Below are 21,068 nucleotides of genomic sequence, written 5' to 3'. Positions count from 1 at the left end.
TGTAACACAATGTAAGCAAGGCACTTCATCTGGAGAAAGGAGCCCTTTAAAAATGCATTAGGCCTTTTAAAAACAGAGAGTAAATGCAAATTCTGTCCGATACAGAAGACGAACAGCCTAGAGAAGAATGGCGGTAGACTAAAAATAAACCTAGTGAGGGATTCAAGATCTGACAGAGTGCATGAGTAAAGGTATAGTATTGCACATAATTGTTGAATACAATTCAGGACAAAATAGAATGCATTTTATTCAGACTAATAAAAATGTTATCACCATCACAATCGTGCACAAAGCAACGGCAGCAACAGAAGTCCGGAGACCCTCCTCGTAAAAGGCACTGTGTGCGAGGGGAGCGGTCTTCCACCCAAAATATACTGCGACAGCAGCACAACAATCAATAAGTACATTTCTCTTGAAAAATCTAAATACAGAAAACTAGAGAGTAAGGGGAACAAAAGGATGATAATGGAGGGTGTGTGACTGAAGGTAACACCAAGGACTTGTAAATGATATTTAAAAAATCATTCAAACTCCTTGCTGACCAGAGAAATTGGATTGGCTCATTAAAAACAAACTATTGTTGGATCACTGATTACAAAAACCAGCTCTGGTAGTCCCCCATAAAATAGAAATCTGAAACATATATTTGTGATGAAGTGCTAGTTAGATTCCATTCCAATACACTACATACTCTAGGTTTCAGACAATATACAACAAAAAAGCTACAAAAATATAAGTTTATCCATTCTCAATTTACATTTTCTCTATGTCTTTTGGTATCCAAAAACAAGAATTGTTCATTTCAAGCCTGCAATTTGTACAATATTACATGAGTCTTCTCCATTTTCAGCTGGATAGATCTTCCCTATGTATTCACATATTGACAGTTCATCCCTGACAGCTCCCTAACCAATCTTACTATAATGACCTTTAAGTTTCCACGTTGATGTAAAACAAGTCAAACAAACAGTTTGCAGAAAGCATTTATACTGGCGGTACACACACCAGCCAATGAGATTGTCCCTTTAAACAGGGTCAAAAGTTGGGAAAGGTGAGTATTAGGAGGGTTGAGCAGTTCAATATTTAAACACATCTTACAAACTAAGTACAACAGAACTATACAAAAACAAAAAAACTTGCAAGTCATTCATTTCCACACACACACACACACACACACACACACACACACACACACACACACACACACACACACACACACACACACAGAAAGACACAGACAGAGGAATGCTTCATCCAATAATCTTGTGCCATTTTCTTCAGGAGAAACCAAAGTCCCAAAGGAGCACACTTCAAGTCCATCGCTGCATTCTCAACCAAACCCCAGTAGTTCTAAACTGTCCCAGATAGTCCCCTCCTACCCCCACTGTTCTCATTGGCTTCCAACAAACTACCTCAGTTGCTATTGGGCAGGGGGCAGATCATTAGCTGACAATGAGCTGTCTCAGATATGATTGGGTGAGACTGCGGAGCTCCTCGAGAGCATAGTCCTCGGGCATGGGCAGACGGCCGATGTTGGACGCAAGCTGGGACAAGGGAATCTCACCACCCTGCTGCAGACTCAACACCACACGCAGGATGTTAGCCACACACTTGGCCATCTCTGGAGACAGGAGAGAGAACAGGGTTAGATATAGGAACACACACACAACACTAAAGCAGACAGAGCTCGATCTCCTCACCTGATTGGGCGAGGCGGTCCTTGGCGGTGGAGCAAGGGAGGAGCTCTATCCTGCTGCAGAGTGACGTCACCTTAGTGTGTAGACACTCCAGCTCGTAACCAGTACTGTCCATCTGAACACACACACAGAGAGAGAGAGAATGACTCAGTAATATACCATTCCAACTGATAAACAGCTATGTTAATCTGAGTACACAGTAGAAACACTCTCCCATTAACATGCCCAAAGACACCTAAATGTGCAAGTGCTTCAGCTCATAGCCACTAGTGTCCATCTGTATATGACAGAGACAAATAATCAGGAGATTAGCAGCATAAATAATTGGCTAACATAATTAACAGTAATGGAGTCAACATAATGAAGACGACAGACAAGTGGAGCTAGCTGATGCGCTGTGGGACTAGCTTTCAAATGTCTGGACATGTGCTGATTATTTAGCAAATTTCAAGGTGAATTTTAGGTTAATTGAGCTGGGATATTGTGGTGACGACTTTTTCCTGTGTCTTTTGGGAATCATGACGGCACATGGCTACAGCTAGCTCAACTGATTTATGACAATATAACTGACAAATTCCAATTTGGGGGTTAGAAATCTTTAGGGCGCAGACAAAATCCCCCAAACTCACAGTATGTTATGCATGTCTGTTGTAGTCTAGTCTAGACAGACACACGTACCTGTTGTATGGCGTGTAGGGTCTGTATGACTCCGATGTAGTCCAGGTAGACTCTGCCAGCCGTGTCCCAGTCCTGGATCACAGAACTGCGCTCAGGAACTGCAAGCCCCTCCAGGAACACCAAGAGGTACTCATGGTTATCATTAATGATGCAATCTACAGGGGAAATTGCACAGAGACAGGGGAACAGGGTTAGAGGTTGTCTGGGTGTGTGTGCGCGCGTGTGAGTGTTTACATGCACACCTGAGGCAAGGTGCTGTATGACCAGACTGTGGCAGAGGTTCCAGTGTCCTGCTCTGTACAGGTGAAGGGCCTCTCCGTGTCTGTCTGTGTCTCTTCTGGCTCTGGTAGCTTTGGCCTGGTGGAGCCACTGTTCTGGGATCAGTAGTCTCTCTGTGAGAAAGTGCTCTTTCTTGGCAGACTCCTCCGTCTCCAGCAGGGGGCAGTGCAGCTGCAGCATCTCCCTCACCGCCCGCTCACGCAGCCTGGACAGAGGAGAAAGACATGTAAAGTCTTATGAAGTTAACTAGCTAACATGTTTCAAGTTTTCCAACAGTGCTTGCTCACGTAATGTGTAAGCTTTCCTGAGACGTGATTACTTCCTTTAGCTCACAGAGGGCTAACACATTGCGCAGACGAGTCGGGTTTGAACTTTGAACCCAGCTTGTCACAGTAGCACTTGTGAGATTATGATGAATCCTTGTCAGCCCATCCAGGTTATCTGCTGAGAGCACTGACCCTCAAATACTCCTCTCACTCATCAACTTAACCTTCCTCATGACTATGTGCCAGGTAGCCTGGCGGGTAGGATTATTGGGCCAACAACCGAAAGGTTGCTTGACCAAACCCCTGAGCTGACAAGGTAAAAATGTGTCATTCTACCCCCGAGCAAGGCAGTTAACCCACTGTTCCCTGGGCACCGAAGATGTGGATGTCGATTAAGGCAGCCCCCAGCACCTCTGATTCAGAGGGGTTGGGTTAAATGCAGAAGACACATTTCAGTTGCACAACTATCTAGGTATACCCCTTTTCCTAATAAGCAAACCACGTGTGTCTGTATGAGTGTAATACATTATATATACCTAGATATTGTTTCCACTTCACAATAACAGCTTAGTTGACGAGTGCAGAAATTTGACAAACTGACTTGTTGGAAAGGTGGCAATCCTATGATGGTGCCACGTTGAACATCAGAGTTCTTCAGTAAGGCCTTTCTACTACCAATGTCTCTATGGAGATTGCATGGCTGTGTGCTCCATTTTATACACCTGTCAGCAATTTCCATCTTTTGTCTATTCCATTTGCACAACAGCATGTAAAATGTATTGTCAATCAGTGTTACTTCCTAAGTGGACAGTTTGATTTCACAGAAGTGTGATTGACTTGGAGTTACATTGTGTTGTTTAAGTGTTCCCTTTATTTTTTTGAGCAGTGTATATATATACACACACACACACACAAATGTATGCAGACACCCCTTCAAATTAGTGGATTCAGCTATTTCAGCCACACCCGTTGCTGACAGGTGTATAAAATGGAGCACACAGCCATGCAATCTCCATAGGTAGTAGAAAGGCCTTACTGAAGAACTCTGATGTTCAACGTGGCACCATCATAGGATTGCCACCTTTCCAACAAGTCAGTTTGTCAAATTTCTGCACTCGTCAACTAAGCTGTTATTGTGAAGTGGAAACATCTGGGGGCAACAACGGCACAGCTGCGAAGTGGTAGGCCATACAACCTCAAAACGGGACCGCTGAAGCGCATAAAAATCGTCCGTCCTTGGTTGCAACGCTCACTACAGAGTTCCCAAACTGCCTCTGGAAGCAACGTCATCACAAGAACTGTTAGTCGGGAGCTTCATGAAATGGGTTTCCATGGGAACTTGTTCTCAACTAGCTTACCTGGTTAAATAAAAATAAAATGGACGATCAGCCGCACACAAGCCTAAGATTACCATGCGTAATGCCAAGGGTCGGCTGGAGTGGTGTAAAGCTCGCCACCATTGGACTCCGGAGCAGTGGAAAACGTGCTCTCTGGAGTGATAAATCACACTCAACATTTGGAAGTCCGACGGACGAATCTGGGTCTGGCGGATGCCAGGAGAACGCTACCTGCCCCAATGCATAGCGTCAACTGTAAAGTTTAGGGGAGGAGGAAAAATGGTCTGGGGCTGTTTTTCATGGTTTGAGCTAGGTCTCTTAGTTCCAGTGAAGGGAAAGCTTAATGCTACAGCATACAATGACATTCTAGACAATTCTGTGCTTCCAACTTTGTTTGGGGAAGGCCCTTTCCTGTTTCAGCATGACAATGCCCAAATGCACAAAAAGGTCCATACAGAAATGAGATCGGTGTGGAAGAACTTGACTGGCCTGCACAGAGCTCTGACCTCAACCTCATTGAACACTTTGGGATGAATTGGAATGCAGACTGCGAGCCAGGCATAATCGCCTAACATCAGTGCCCGACCTCACTAATGTTCGTGGCTGAATGGAAGCAAGTCCCCGCATCAATGTTCCAACATCTAGTGGAAAGCCTTCCCAGAAGAGTGGAGGCTGTTATAGCAGCAAAGAGGGGACCAACTCCATATTAATGCCCATGATTTTGGAATGAACTGTTCGACGGGCAGGTGTCCACATACTTTTGGTAATGTAGTGTACGTACGTGTTGTCAGGTATGTGCAGCAGTACGTAGATGGCCATGTCCCAGAGGCCAGCACTCTCCAGCTGGGCAGCATAGCTGGTGTGTATGAGGCCCTGTCGGGCGGGGCTGAGGTGTGTGTAGTGCAGCGCCTGCAGGACCGACCACAGGTGCCAGCTCAGACGGTAGTCAAGACACTCCCACGTCACCGCCAGGGGGTCCAACAACTGCTGCAGGCTGTAGTGCCTGGGAGGGAGAGGGAGCCATCACTTAAACCCGACTCTAGAGGTAGTTTACTGTTATTCTGTTAAATCTGCTTGATAATGATAATGTAGGATTAGTTCTAGTCAGAGAAACCTACAGCCCCACTCCACCCCTTAGTAAAGCAAAAAWWWWWWWWTTGAGAAACATATACAGTGCATTGTGGGAAGTATGTAGGCGCAGTGTGTTGTGGGTAGTGTAGTACCTGTCGCTGTAGAGTTTGAGCAGGTGGAAGCAGATATCGTAAAGCGGCCGTTTAGACTCTTCCTCCTCCATGTCCGGCTGGTCTGATTGGTCGAGGTAGGGGGGAAGGGGGGCGCAGGCATACTTCTGACCCTCAGCAGAGCCCTGGAAGGCAGCCTCGTACTTGGCCAGGGCTTCAGCAATGGAGGCGGTGGGAGGCAGCATGTACCACAGGTGGACCGCCATACAACGCTTCCAGTCCAGTTCTGAACACACATTCACCTCACAGTCTGTAGACTGCCACACCTAGAGAGACCAGTACATACAGCTCAGAAAACATTTCTCATTCATGTATTTTCCAACAAATTATGTGGATTACACACACATGACAATCCAGTTAATGGCGGTCTGAACACAACAACAGCTGGACACACAGTTACTTACAGGTTTCCCAGCGAGAAGGGCAAAGATCCGTAGCCTCTCCTCAGGCAGGAAAGAGTCTGTCTGCATCCTGTTCCAGTCTCCAAGCTGCAGTGCCAGCAGCTCCCGGCCGTACTGASAGCCCACCGCCTGGGACAGCAGCAGGGAGAGACGGTGGTCCCCTACACACAGGTTTAAGACAACTTAATGCGATCCTACAACCTGTCCCAACGGTTTCGTAAGACACCACTTGTATGCAGCAGGGTTTAGCTTCCTACCCCTCCCCTCCTCCATCCATCCATTCCCTCGTCTTCCTGATCTCCCTTCCTTCCTCAACATCCCCTCAATTTCCAATCCCCCCTACCTCTGTCACCCCTCCAATCCCCCTTCTCCTCACCACTCTTCTGAGCCAGCCTGCAGGCATCACTGATCCGGTGTCCAGTCAGGTAGCTAAAGATGGCATCCACGTTTCCTCCCCCCTGGTTCAGGCCCACTTCCTGCTCGATCCTCTGGGTGGCACTGTGGGACAGCCAAGCTGAGAAGCTCCTTCTCCTCTCCATCTGCTGCAGGTAGCCACTGGTACCAGGCACTGCTGAACACCGTCGGCCCCACAGGGCKTCACACAGAGTCCACACCTGAGCCCAGTGACCCAGGACTGGTACAGGGAGATGGACATAAAGAGGATAGCATTAGCAAGCATATATTTTTTATATATCTGAACACATCGAGATCACCATGGGAGAGGATTAAAACAGAAATATACAGGGGTGATGTCAGAATAATAGGGAAGTTTTGGAATTGGACCAATAATGAATGTGCACCATCTACCATTGTGTGTGTGTTGCATCTCTTACCATCTCCAGCACCAGCCTCCTGGTTGAGGTCAGTAATCCACTCTGCGTACTCGTGCAGGGCGGCCACACCGCTCTGGGGCTGGATGAAGGGGCAGGCCCCCTCTGTACTGATGCTGCTGTGCTTCAAGCTGATCTCCAGGGGCCGCTGGTACACCGCTTGGCTCTCCTCACTGTCCCGCAGCTCCAGACCAACCACCTGCTCGATCACCACCTTGAATGGACTGTCGGACAGTCTGTACAGTGAAAGACAGAAAGATGGATTTGGAGAGGAACGAGGAAWGTTTAGGCTTTAGTTTCGATCTCTAAACAAACCTCAAACAGTCCTTTCATACAGGTCTGGATCCCATTCCCACACTCCTGTGTAGATTTTTTATTTATTTTATTTAACCCGTATTTTACTAGTAAGTTGACAGACCAAATTCTCATTAACAACAAAAAACGACGGAATGGTTACAGGGGAAAGAAGAGCCTAATTGGAAGCTGGGGGTGATAGGTGACCATGATGGTACGAGGGCCAGATTGGGAATCTAGCTAGGACACACAGGTTAACAATAGTCTCACGATAAGTGCCATGGGATCTTTAGTGTCCACAGAGTCAGGACACTCGTTTAACATCCCATCTGAAAGACGGCACCCTACACAGGGCAATGACCCCCATCACTGCCCTGTGGCATTGGGATATTTTTTTAAGACCAGAGGAAAGAGTGCCTCCTATTGGCCCTCCAACACCTCTTCCAGCAGCATCTGGTCTCACAGTCAGGGACCGACCAGGACCAACCCTGCTTAGCTTCAGAGGCAAGCCAGCAGTGGGGTGCAGGGAGGTATGCTGCTGGTCAAGTGGTCTGATGACAGTGGTCTGGTGTGTGTGTGTGTGTATTGCTTACCGTCTACTCTTGGCAGGTTTGGGCAGGAATCCAAAGCCTGTAGCTCCTGTGTCTCCGTGGTCCTGCTCCTTGTCCCCGGCCCCACTTAGCCCGTCTCCACAGTGGACCAGAGTCCAGCCAGGACCCCAGCCCACACGAAATGACCGGCCCGTGAACAAAGCCGCATCCATCAGAAGACGGCCCTGGATGGATGGGAATGGATTACAACAACCCATACTTTACAGCCCTATTCACACATAATAAACAGTGGAATCATTCAAATTATCCAGCAAATCTCAATGTTCTTGATGTAAAGTTTCATTGCTTTGCCCCGTGTACATCTGAATGTATCCTTGTGTAAATCAGTCTACTGTACCTGATATTTCAACTCTTAACGATTATAATTGTATCATGAAGTGTCTAGCAAAAATTCCAGTAGCTTTCCCCAAATTCCCAGGTTTTCCAGAAATCCTGGTTGGAGGATTCCAGATTTCCTACTTAGTCCCTCTTAAATCTGTTAATCTTCCAACCAGGAGTTTTGGAAAAACCTGGGAATTTGGGGAAAGTTCCAGGAAATGTAACACATTAGAAGTATAGCTATCAATACCTTCCCCAGTGTGACTGAGTTCTCTGGGTCCACAGGTCCCCCCAGGCGCCGAGCCCCTACTGTCCGTACAGTGGCCTCGGGCGGTGGGGCTGTCAAAAGAAAAGAGGGCCAGGGGGAGACCCGCGAAGGCTCAGGCACCGCCGGCGACACCCGAGACTTGGACAGCCTGCCGGGAAGGCCCCCACCAAAGGGCACGTCAGGGAGCTGAAAGAAGAGACCGGCACTGCTGAAACGAGTCTGCAGGWGACCACCGACTGGAGAGAGAACGCAAGGGTGGGGGGAAGAAGAGCTCAATGAACACAATCCAAGTAAACCACCTTTAATTCATCCAATAGTAAAGCTTCCTTCAGAAGGACTGCTATATTAGCATTTTAGGCCTGTTAGGGTCTGTAAGTAAAAGATGGCGACTGTGGGTATAATTCAGTGTTTGGGCTGTGTGTCTGACACTTACTGGAGGGCCTGCCCTGCGTGCCAGGCAGGTGGATGTGAGGAGAGGCCACGTCTAGAGAACTTGTCATCCCTCCCTGCTCCTGGAACATGTCACCATCATCGTCCTCAGCAAACAGCGATGCCTTCATAATCTGAGAAAAGGGAAGCACACGCTACCGTCATGAAGCGAGTGAGGGAAAACACACCACCCACACCATTAAACAAGTGGCGCATGAGGGTGTACAGTAGTATATTACCTGTAGTGTGTGAGGGTTGATCCCCAGCGAGGAGGCGATCTGACTGGACGCTGAGACAGAGTCGTGTTCCGTAGGGGTCACATTTCCCAGCCGACTTCCCTTCTCCCCTATGCCACTCTCCCCTTCCTCCTCCCCCAACATGCTCTCCCCTGGGGCATCCTGGGTAATGTCGGCCATATCACTGTCCACCTCCAATACGCGATTCAGCAGCTCCAGCACTGCTGTGGACTGTACACACAGCGGGTCGACAAACGACACAGCAGGGAAAGTGCCGCCAAACACCAAGAAGAGACAGACACACAGACAAAATCAGTTTAGTGTAATCAGATTACGTAAGTAAATGTAAAATGTCAGTATCTGTATTCAGAGCAGTTGGTTCCAGGTCAGTGAGCTCCACTGGTCAGAGCAGATGGTACAGGTGTGTGGACGAAGACCACATATGGTGGACATCACTCTCAATAAGCATTATTTTCTTCTCTACATACACAAGTCTGACAGACCAGCAGAATGTGTCATCTTTAATCAGTTTATTTCATAGCATTATCAGATATCACAGATGTATATAGGAGCAGGTTTTACGTAAGATAAGTCGTAGCTTGAGTCAATAATACCCCAAGAGTAGTAGTTGTAGTTTCTTAAACCCTCAACCAGACAGAAGACCTAATCCTGAATATATTCTGCAGGACTGGCAGAGTTGCCCAAGAACCGCAAGTTATCACACATCTTTGGTACATTTTTTAAAGCTTGTTTGGCAAAAAAGATAAAACATAAGCAACTATGAATCTGTGAAGAGATTTTTCAGGTTTAACATCTCTGCATTAATACTGGATTTTAATGAGGTACAACCATGGTAATGAGATGTTTTCTGAAGATACCGTAATCAGTATTAAACCGTTTGTAAATGTTGACTTTAAATACCTAGCAGATGAGACTGACAGTTGGTAAAAAAAATATTTTACAATACAGATTTAATTTAAGAAAAATAAAAAAAATACTTCAGAGTTAAACATTTCCTTAAGTTAGTTTGATTTATTTTTATCCAAAAACCTCATTCAACACTTAGCCCTTAAAACATCTTATTTTCAATCCATTAATTACTTCATGCCTTTGCTAGTGATCCAGGCTGATGTTAAGCTCAGGATATTTAAGATTTAGAGCACAGATGAAGGTGTGCATTTTGAATCGGTTGTGAGGGGCAGAACTTAACCACTAACCAGGACTGACAGACTTGTGCAATCCACCCTGCCCACCTCCTGTCTGTGATTGGTGAGTTGTGGCACCTCAGGTACCGGTGAACCTGGGCGGAGAGGAGAACTCAGACCTCCCCACACCACTGATATATAGAACATGGAACATGTGGATGTTTCCCATCTCATCATGTGATGTCAGATTGATGTTTAAGAGCCTTATTGGGGTGCAGAGACCAACATCATCCAGGGCTATCAAACGTAAAACCTTTTTCATAGAAACCTATTGAATACAAGCCATAACAGGAGTGGTGAAACAGAGATATAGGCAGAAGACCCAACACACTGCATGTGGTAGTAATGGTAGTGGAAAGGAAACACTGCTTCTGTTCAGATCATCGGGTATATTTAGGTTGTATATTGATTAAGGCCATCCAAGTGATGTAGAGAGCAGTGAGTATGACTGTCAGTGTGGGTGGGCGCACTGTGCTGCTCAGTCTACCTGAGCCTGTGGCGCCACCTGCTGCTGGGAGGGAGGCAGCTGCTGCAGCCCTGGTGGAAGTCTTGTTGCCGTCTTCAGCTTCTTAGGGTCCACTTTGAGAGGGACTTCCTTATCCTCGTCAGAGTCCTGCAGGCCGTACTTAGAGAAATGAGCCACCTGCAGACACAGGGAGAGAAGAGTCAGACATGGAAGGGAGAAATTGATTCACAGACGCTGTGTGTGTCATGGCATGCTTACCTCAAACACCCAGGACCCCGTCTCGGAGCGGTACTCGAGGAAGCGGGCGCCCTGTTTGCGTGAGGCGTTCTCCAGGCGGCCCTCGTAGTTCATCTCAGACAGACGCTCAGGGCTCTTTATTTGAGTACAGGTGGTCTTATCATTAGGCCACACCCCATCCAGAGTCACCTCTGCTCGCCTGGGAGAGGGGATGAGTGAGTGAGAAAGAGGGGAGAGGGAGAAAGAGATAAGAATATGGGGTTAGTAAAGAGTTGCGGTAAAGGATGAGAGAAAGGGAGAGGAAATAAGGAGAACATTAACTTGAGTTATGCCTCAGCTGTGATCACTATCAAAGTATATGTCAAATCAGTTTGACGTCTGTGATGGCATTACAAGGAAACTGATAACGACAATGTCCCCACTGTGAAGGGGAGGAAGAGCCCCTGTCCCATCCTGTCACTGACCTGTTGAGCCCCTCCCCCTCAGGGGGCTTGTTCTTGTCGTCGAGGTAGACGATGACCTCTTTACGTCTGAAGTGGACAATCTCATCCAGGTTCAGCCCCGTCACGTTCACCTCACCATGGAAGAACACGGAGCCGTAACCTGAGAGCCAATCAGAGAGCAGAGCAGTGAGCTACCGACCAATATTTCTTAAAGAGCAGTATCCACCCGACCAATCCAGTCTTACCTTTTCTGCCCACGGTGAAGTTTTCCACCACACACACCCCGTTTTCATCCACCATTTTGGCCAGCTCGTCCATGGCAGGGATGGTGTAGTAGCCCACACGGCCCAGAACGATACCTGCAGGGTGGGGGGGGCCCTCCTCCACTCGCTCCTCCTGTATGGAGTCATCTCCCAGCGATATGTCCTCGCTGCTCACCTGAAATCAGAGGAGGCAGGTTCAGAACAGTCATGTCAAAAATGTCTAAAGTAGTGCACTATCTGAGGWGCGTGCCCCAAAAAAGAAGTGCCCTTTATGGGGAATCAGGTGTCATTTGAGACAACCATATTCACTGTCTGTCTACTCCTTTTTACTATCAGCTCACCTGCAGCCCGTTCCTGCCCCCAGCCCCCATCCTATGGGCATTGAGCTCTGAGATGGTGTCCTGCAGGCTGGGCTTGGCGTAGAACTTGATCTCCAGGTCGTCCTCTGCTCCTCCCTCCACCACCTCCCTCACATCATCATCCTCGTCCACACTGGCACTGTAGGGGAGAGACATGGTCAGCAACCAACACTCCACAGATACACATTTGAAATGTTAACTCTGTGTGTGTGTGTGTGTGTGTGTGTGTGTCTGACCCGAGTCCGTTGAGGGGGTACTCTGGTGGAGAGGACAGGTCGTCGGAGTCTCTGTTGAGCGGGCTGCTGTACAGGCTGCTGCCATTCAGGTTCTTCAGCACCAGCTTCTTGATGCTCTTCCTAGTTTATAACACCACAGAGAAACACAGATCAGACAACATACACAGATGTACTAACATACACATCAGGTACCATACACCAACATCAGTCAGCAGACAGACAGAAGCATATAGATGCAGCTCGTTACATACAAGAGGTGAAAAGCTGTTGAAAACCAAGTTCTAGTATCCGCTTAGAAAAACATAACAGAAAACAGCTGAATTCAGTAAATCAGTGGAAACAGAAACATGTGAACTAGTTAGAAGCAAATTTCCACAGAGACACCTACCTGGGCATGAAGGCTCCGTTGGTGAGAGAAGGCTCGTCGTCATCCAACCCATCAAACAGCTGGGACTTGGAAGAGCCCGATGATGTCAGAGCTTTGGGCCGCACACGTGTCGCAGGTCGCGGTGTCAGTTTGTAGTGAGTTGGCGTGGTCAACGCCTTCTGGGCCACTGGATTGGTGGGCTTCAGACGCTCCTCCTTCTTCTTGGGATCAGAGAGGGGGTTTCTGAAGAGGGGGGAGTCTCCGAAGGGGGAGTAGGCCAGAGCATTGATCTGCTGCTGCAGCACTGCCTGCTGGGCCGCCACCGCGTTAGGGTCCGTCACCGCTGAGTAGAGACAAGTGAAACAGGCATAAGAATTAGGAAGTTCACACCACATCGTGTAATGTTATCCAGACACTCTTTTAGTGTACTGAAGAAACTAATACAATTGGTACTAGAGCAGTGGTTTTCAAAGTCGGGCTGGCGGGGAAACTGCAGTGAGGAGATTAAYAGTACAGATTATTGTATGGGACAATATACAAACGTTTGAGAAAAAAACATTTGAAAATATACAATTGTATTAAGTAAATATATTCATTGGTTTCTTTTCATTTTGATAAGAGATAAAAATGCACTGAATTTAAGCTTATTTGTTGATGTAAAAATCTAAATTAACTGATTTTAAGGTTGTGTCATTAGATTTGGGGTGTGGTGGGGTGGCAATAAATTATTGGGGGGGGAAATAGGGTCCCGGCTGAAAAAGTTTGAATACCACTGTACTAGAGGAAAGGGCGAGGGATGTGCTTTCACATTCAGCTTCAGACTGGATAGATAGGTGGTGATAGACGGAAGTGGTATTTACCAACGGGCTGTTGTGGCGCTCCGAAGCCCAGAGTGCTGTTTCCTGTGCTGAATCCCTGCACTCCAAAACCTCCCATTGTTCCCAGAGTAGAACCCAGCGTCTTGTTATTCCCAAACAGAGACATCTGGCCAGTGCCTACTGTTGACAAACACAGAACACACACGCTCAGAGAAACACACAGACTAATGACTGACATAATGAAGACTCAGATAAAACACATCCAAAAAGGCAGGTCTTTGTTTTTGCTATTTTTTACATGATGGATATTTGATGCATTTGTGGTTTATTTATTATCTTCCATACGATACATGAGAAGTTAACATTATATTTCACTACCAAATGTATGCCAGGCCTATGGTGCTCTGGAAGTGTCATCTGTTCCATTCATACCTGCTCCAAAGCTGGCTCCCAGCCCGGTCCCTAGTCCTCCTGCTGCAGTCTTGTTCCCAAAAAGGCTTCCGCCAGCAGCAGTGGGTCCAAAACCTTCACACAACACAGAGAGAAGAACAACATGGTCACTGACATAGCCAATAATATCATCTATAAGTAGGGCTGGGCGATATGGCCAAAATATCATATCACAATATTTTTCATGTTTTTACCGTATAACGGACTCATATTTTTTAACAATGAAAGTTCTAAATATTCTTTATGAGTAGTAATTAGAAGGTGATTTCAATGGCTCTCTCCAGTCCGGCTGTTTTATAAAGTTCAATCCAACTTCAAACATGTTCATGAATTTCTGCATTTTTGTTATTTCCACGCTGTGCCACGCAGAGCAGCGTGCTGTGCAAAACATCTAGGGGYAAAAAACTGTTGGAAAATAGAATGATTGATTTCTAGTTGGAATATAGTGGGCAGCACCTTGAATACATTGTTGTTTGACATGACAACGAATGAATAAGCCAGGGAGGAATTATTGACAGGGTAGGAACCAAAGTGTTGGTCAGTGTTTCCAGGGGAGCCTAATTAGATGTTATATTACACATTCTTACCACATGTAGCGAGATAGCTAGCTAGCTAACATTCATGCTTTGCCTATTTCTCTCAGATTTAAAAGATACCATTGCAAAAACAATGCTCATCTATGCCTACACCAGTACCAGGCTGTATTAGCTAGCTACATTTGCTCTGACATTTTGCAAGTTAGCTAGCCAGCTAACTAGCAATTAGTGGGTAACAATTTATTTTGGCCAGAACTTGCTAAGAAAAGACAAACAAGCAATAGTTTGCAGACAAGATAGAAACTAATAGGGATGGGAATGGCTGTTCGAGTACTATCTTTAACCATAGAAAAATATATATATACTCATCCTGGTCCCTCCGTGGGGAATGAACCCGCAACGCCAGGGTTGTGGGTTCATTCCCCACGGGGGGACCAGGATGAATATGTATGAACTTTCCAATTTGTAAGTCGCTCTGGATAAGAGTGTCTGCTAAATGACTTAAATGTAAATGTAAATGTACTGTAAAATTACTTGGTGGAATGTGCTTTGTGCCCAAATGGGCAAGTGTTTTTTTTCTTTTATGTCTCAAAGACGTTAATTTCCATTTGTACACATGCATTTACAGGGTAAAAAAAAATGAAAAGCTAAGTAACAGTCCTTCTCCTCAAATTTCCTTTCCCCTCTAAGGCTCACTCAATTGCATTCCAATCGCTCCCCACAAGCTTCCGTTAGTGCTACAGAAATAAATGCCTATAAAAACATAACTGACAAGATACACAAGCTACATTCTTTGCCAAATGATGCTAGTTTTATTACAAATTCAAAATGGAATAGTTGATTGAAGTAGGGAAATACTGTATGTGTGTTCCAACAACGAGCTAATTTTGGAATAATTGCATCCCATCTTTTCTCCGCTTAGGCTACTTTGCGAACTTCTAGTGCCATTTAGAATTAGTTAGCCTAGGCTATAACCCCTAAACATAGGTTCCACGCTGAAAATATGTAAAATAAAAAAGTGAAGTRCACAAGAGCGGAATGCAGGCCAGAGACTAGATAATAATTCCACCAAAGCAGTGTAAAATATCCAGTCAGAAAATATTGTATCTCTTTCACTATGTTGGATGCATGGCCTAGACACATCCAGTTGTACAACTGACTAGGTATCCCCCTTTCTCCCGATTAAACAAGGAATATAACWGAGTTCCATCTAGAGGTCGACCGATTAATCGGAATGGCCGAATTCAAGTTTTCATACGTTTTTTTTTTTTTTACACCTTTATTTAACTAGGCAAGTCAGTTAAGAACACATTCTTATTTTCAATGACAGCCTAGGAACGGTGGGTTAACTGCCTTGTTCAGGGGCATAACAACATATTTTTACCTTGTCAGCTCGGGGATTCAATCTTGCAACCTTACGGTTAACTAGTCCAACGCTCTAACCACCTGCCTTACATTGCACTCCACGAGGAGTTGTGCGAATGCAGTAAGAAGCCAAGGTAAGTTGCTAGCTAGCATTAAACTTATCTTATAAAAAACAATCAATCATATTCACTAGTTAACTACACATGGTTGATGATATTACTAGTTTATATAGCGTGTCCTGCGTTACATATAATCGATGCAGTCGCGAAACAGGACTGTCGTTGCGCCAACGTGTACCTAACCATAAACATCAATGCCTTTCTTAAAATCAATACACAAGTATATATTTTTAAACCTGCATAMTTAGTTAATATTGCCTGCTCACATTAATTTATTTTAACTAGGGAAATGGTGTCACTTCTCTTGCAACAGAGTAAGGGTATATGCAGCAGTTTGGGCCGCCTGGCTCGTTGCAAACTGTGTGAAGACAATTTCTTCCTAACAAAGACAGCCAACTTCGCCAAACGGGGGATGATTTAACAAAAGCGCATTGCGAAAAAAGCACAATCGTTGCACGACTGTACCTAACCATAAACATCAATGCCTTAAAATCAATACAGAAGTATATATTTTTTAACCTGCATATTTAGCTAAAAGAAATCCAGGTTAGCAGGCAATATTAACCAGGTGAAATTGTCACTTCTCTTGCGTTCATTGCAGGCAGAGTCAGGGTATATGCAACAGTTTGGGCCGCCTGGCTCGTTGCGAACTAATTTGCCAGAATTTTACGTAATTATGACATAACATTGAAGGTTGTGCAATGTGACAGGAATATTTAGACTTATGGATGCCACCCGTTAGATAAAATACGGAATGGTTCCGTATTTCACTGAAAGAATAAACGTTTTGTCTTCGAGATGATAGTTTCCGGATTCGACCATATTAAATGACCTATGGCTCGTATTTCTGTGTGTTATTATGTTATAATTAAGTCTATGATTTGATAGAGCAGTCTGACAGTGATGGTAGGCACCAGCAGGCTCGTAAGCATTCATTCAAACAGCACTTTCGTGTGTTTTGCCAGCAGCTCGTCGCTGTGCTTCAAGCATTGCGCTGTTTATGACTTCAAGCCTATCAACTCCCGAGATTAGGCTGGTGTAACCAATGTGAAATGGCTAGCTAGTTAGCGGGGTGCGCGCTAATAGCGTTTCAAACGTCACTCGCTCTGAGACTTGGAGTAGTTGTTTCCCTTGCTCTGCATGGGAGCAAGGGAGGGAGCAAATCGGCCGATTAAACGGTATCTGCTTTTTTTGTCCTCCAATAATTGGCATCGGCGTTGAAAAATCATAATCGGTCGACCTCTAGTTCCGTCAACAAATTACTTGAATAGCCTAAAAACGTAAGGTAGCAAGGGGACTAATAATGAGAACAAACAATATCAATAGCCGACAGAAAAATAATGACAACCTTACTAAGAAAGAAATTATTTATGTGAACCATAAAATTAAAAAACTCCATTAGAGGTTGAAAACCAAATGGCCAATAACCTACCCTCCTACTAGGCCTATCATAAAAGCTTTAAGGCTAGTTAAAGTTATGAACAGTAGCTTATTTCTCAAATAGTCTGGCCTACGAAAGGTGTTGTCCTAAAGTTGTGAACTTCAAAAATAACAATGAAAGTATAAGCTATTCTCAATCACAGCTTAGAGATATGGCATAAACAATACATTTATTTATGAGGCAAATAAAGCAATTATTCAATGCTGAWGAATGTATGCACACACTACTGTAAGTCGCTCTGAATAAGAGCGTCTGCTAAATGTCAACATTTTTAATGTAAAAAAGTCGTAAGACTGTCTTTTTTTTTTTTAAATACATTTTTTACTTAAGACTTCATCTACCCAGCCCATGATGTAGGCCTATAATCGAGCTCACTACGGTAAGACTCCCGAGTGGCGCAGTGGTCTAAGACACTGCAGTACCTGGTTCGAATCCAGGCTGCATCACATCCGGCCGTGATTGGGAATCCCTTAGTGCAGTGCACAATTGACCCAGTGTTGTCCGGGTTTGTAAATAAGAATTTGTTCTTAACTGACTTGCCTAGTTAAATAAAATAAAAAATAAAGACAGCCCGTTCCTCAGATAGTCACTGCTCCATCATGTGCCTGCCACACAGATAGAAACAGACACGTACACAAACCTGTCCTGCTCCTCCACRGAAAGGAATATAAAAATAAAAGATTTGCCATTACCTCATGGTTGTCATGATTGCTTCAGTTGAATTTGATTTTGCGCTATAACTAAACTATCGTAGCGGGGTTATTAAATATATATTATTACTTTTAAATACTTTTTGGGGGTATAAAAGTTATGGGAAGATCACAACAGGTCAAAGGTTACATCACCCAACCCTAATGCCATAGGCTTCCACAAGCAGTTACTGCCTTTTTGAAGATTGTGTTCCACGATATAACCAGTTGATATTATGGTTAAATAAATTTTAAAATGCACTTTTTTAATTTTTTTTACACTATATTAAAAGAAATGGGGAAATTTAGCCATTAGGATTTGTTATCTGTAATGGTTATGATAAATTAGGCATTGTTGGCATATAGATAGTGCCTTCAGAAAGTACACACACATTTTGTTCGGTTACTGCCAGAATTTAAAATTGATTACATTTAGATTTTGTTTGGCACTGGCCTACACACAAAAGCCCATAACGTCAAAGTGGAATTGTGTTTCATTTTTTTCATTCAAATTATTATTATTTTTTTTAATGAAAAGCTGAAATGTCTTGAGTCAATAAGTACTCACCCCTTTGTTATGGCAAGCCTAAATAAGTTCTTTAGGACTACCTCATCTTTGTACCCCACACATATAGATAATTGTAAGGTCCCTCAGTCGATTAGTGAATGTCAAACACAGATTCAACCAAAGTTCAGGGAGGTTTTCCAATGGCTCGCAAAGGATACCTATTGGTAGATGGATACAAATAAAAAAGGCAGAGATTGAATATCCCTTTGAGCATGGTGAAGTTATTAATTACAATTCATTATTTCACCCAGTCACAACAAAGATCTATGCGTTCTTCCTAACTCGGTTGCCGGAGAAGGAAACCAGCAGGGATTTCACAGAGGGAAAAGAAGGAAGCATGTACAGATTAAAAATATTCCAAAATATGCATTGTTTGTAACAAGGAACTAAAGTAATATTGCAAAAAATGTGGCAAAGCAATTCACTTTTCATTCTTAAAAACTTCTTAGGGCTAGACGTCCTGCTAGCGGGACAACTTCCAGTGAAACTGGAGGGCGCGCAAATCAAATAAATAATCATAAAAATTATGGATATTAAACATTTAGGTACATACAAGTGTCTTATATCGGTTGAAAGCTTAAATTCTTGTTAATCCAACTSCACTGTCCGATTTACAGTAGCCATCACAACGAAAGCATGCCATGCGATTGTTTGAGGACGACGCCCCACATCAATATTTTTCCACCGGCACAGGTTTCATAAATTCACAAATAGCGATTAAATATTCACTTACTTTTTGAAAATCTTCCTCTGATTTGTCATCCAAAAGGGTCCCAGCTATAACATGTAGCGTCGTTTTGTTAGATAAAATCCTTCTTTATTTATATCCCAAAAAGTCAATTTAGTTGGCGCCATCGATTTGAGTAATCCACTCGTTCAACATGCAGATAAAGGAATCTGAAAATCTACCGCTAAACTTTGTTAAAACAAGTCCAAATACATTTCTATTGACTCCTCAGATACCCTAAAATGTAATCAAACTATAATATTTCTTCCGGAAAGAAGTACGTTCAATAGGAAACCGATATTAGCAGGTGGGTCTTGTCTTCATCATGTGCCCAAACACAAATTTACAAGAGCGTGTCCTTCTACTAAAACTATTTCTTACTTGTTTTGGAAGTTACAAGCCTGAAACCTTGAACATAGACTGCTGACACCCTGTGGACGCCATAGGAATTGCATCCTGTGGGCTAGAATTCATTATGCCCATGCCCATATTTCCATTGTAAGAGCATGGGATCTCAAAAMAAAAAAAATTCCGGTTGGTTTTCTTTGGATTTTCTCCTACCATTTTTATTGTGTTATAGTCTCCTACATTATTTTAACATTTATACAAACATCTAAGTATTTTCTTTCCAATGGTACKAATTATATGCATATCCTGGCTTCAGGGCCTGAGCAACAGGCAGTTTACTTTGGGCATGTCAGTCAGGCGGAAATTGAGAAAAAAGGACCCTAGCCCTAACAAGTTTTAAAACATTTCAAATCACCATCCCTATAAAGGAAGTGAAATTATAGAACACTTGTAGAAAGCAGAATCTTTGTCACCAACATCTTTCTGCATCTACAGTGCTGTGAAAAGGTATTTGCCCCCTTTCTAATTCTCTACTTAWGCATATTTTGAATACTGAATGTTATCTGATCTTCAACCAAAACCTAATATCAGATTTTTTTTAAATAAACTTGACTGAACAAATAACATTCAACTTATTTCATAATCAAAGTTATGAAACACCCAAGTGTGAAAAAGTAATTGCCACCTGACACTCAACTGGTTGTTGTGCCACCTTTAACTGCAATGACTCCAATCAAATGCTTTCCTGTAGTTGTTGATCAGTCTCTCAGATCGCTGTGGAGGAATTTTGGCCAACCCTTCCATGCGCAACTGCTTTAACTCAGCAACATTTGTGGGTTTTCAAGCATGAACTGCTCGTTTAAAGTCCTAACAACGTCACAGTGGGGTTTAGGTCTGGACTTTGACTAGGCCATTCCAAAACTTCAAAATGTGTTGCGGTTTCTATTTTACTGTGGAATGCAGTGTTTGGTTCCACCAGGCATAATGGGACTCATGTCGTCAAAAAAGTGATACTTTTGACTCATCTGTCCATAGAACATGGTGTGGGAAACGGCATGCAGTAGCAGGAAGGAGAAAGACGACAAGTAGCAAACGGAGTAAACTATAGAAGTGGACATTACACTTGCCAGAGTTGCAGATCACATTTAACAAACCAAACATTTAAATACCGTTATAGAATTTAAAAACCCAAACCTATCAATGCATCATACCTGTACATCGTAAAACACGGTATACCACCCTGCCCTACAGACGGTTTATTAGCATGTACTAGCCTTCGTCACACAGGTGCATACAAATAAGGGCAGATTATCAACTCACCAAAGTTGGATGTGTTGGTAGCTGTTCCGAGAGTGAGGGCAGGTTTGTTGCCGAAGAGGCCGGTGCCCGTGCCAAACGACGGGGCGCTGGTAGTGGTGACACCAAACCCTGCCGTTTTATTACCAAACAAGCCCTGCTAGGGATAGGAGCACAGACAGACACCATATTAATATACATCCATCATACTGTACCGAACAACTTTGTAAAGGCATTATCAGTTGAGTCA

The 21,068-nt window shown here is 44.2% G+C and overlaps 1 protein-coding gene across 5 annotated transcripts in view; it reads right to left on the bottom strand.

The window, feature by feature from the left end:
- Window positions 1-222: 222 nt before the first annotated feature.
- The window catches only part of LOC111950105 (nuclear pore complex protein Nup98-Nup96), a 30,395-nt gene continuing 9,549 nt past the window's right edge, over window positions 223-21,068 (bottom strand). For 3 of the 5 annotated variants that reach the window (XM_023967466.2, XM_070434455.1, XM_070434453.1), the window contains 23 exons: window positions 20,843-20,978; window positions 13,712-13,804; window positions 13,322-13,459; window positions 12,483-12,804; window positions 12,095-12,214; window positions 11,841-11,997; window positions 11,482-11,674; window positions 11,258-11,396; window positions 10,815-10,992; window positions 10,578-10,733; window positions 8,889-9,116; window positions 8,654-8,783; window positions 8,203-8,456; window positions 7,617-7,798; window positions 6,733-6,965; window positions 6,276-6,533; window positions 5,903-6,060; window positions 5,481-5,764; window positions 5,039-5,260; window positions 2,618-2,859; window positions 2,376-2,530; window positions 1,701-1,812; window positions 223-1,621 (listed from right to left, as the gene is read on the bottom strand). In XM_023967466.2, the coding sequence (XP_023823234.1) occupies window positions 1,443-1,621; window positions 1,701-1,812; window positions 2,376-2,530; window positions 2,618-2,859; window positions 5,039-5,260; window positions 5,481-5,764; window positions 5,903-6,060; window positions 6,276-6,533; window positions 6,733-6,965; window positions 7,617-7,798; window positions 8,203-8,456; window positions 8,654-8,783; window positions 8,889-9,116; window positions 10,578-10,733; window positions 10,815-10,992; window positions 11,258-11,396; window positions 11,482-11,674; window positions 11,841-11,997; window positions 12,095-12,214; window positions 12,483-12,804; window positions 13,322-13,459; window positions 13,712-13,804; window positions 20,843-20,978 (4,269 nt within the window). In that variant the 3' untranslated portion in view covers window positions 223-1,442. The remainder of the gene's footprint in view (window positions 1,622-1,700; window positions 1,813-2,375; window positions 2,531-2,617; window positions 2,860-5,038; window positions 5,261-5,480; window positions 5,765-5,902; window positions 6,061-6,275; window positions 6,534-6,732; window positions 6,966-7,616; window positions 7,799-8,202; window positions 8,457-8,653; window positions 8,784-8,888; window positions 9,117-10,577; window positions 10,734-10,814; window positions 10,993-11,257; window positions 11,397-11,481; window positions 11,675-11,840; window positions 11,998-12,094; window positions 12,215-12,482; window positions 12,805-13,321; window positions 13,460-13,711; window positions 13,805-20,842; window positions 20,979-21,068) is intronic. The other 2 variants (XM_070434454.1, XM_023967470.2) reach the window with 1 other exon arrangement.

Source organism: Salvelinus sp. IW2-2015, linkage group LG23 (assembly GCF_002910315.2).
Source record: "Salvelinus sp. IW2-2015 linkage group LG23, ASM291031v2, whole genome shotgun sequence".
Lineage (NCBI taxonomy): Eukaryota > Metazoa > Chordata > Actinopteri > Salmoniformes > Salmonidae > Salvelinus > Salvelinus sp. IW2-2015.
This window is presented reverse-complemented; position numbering and strand designations above follow the sequence as displayed.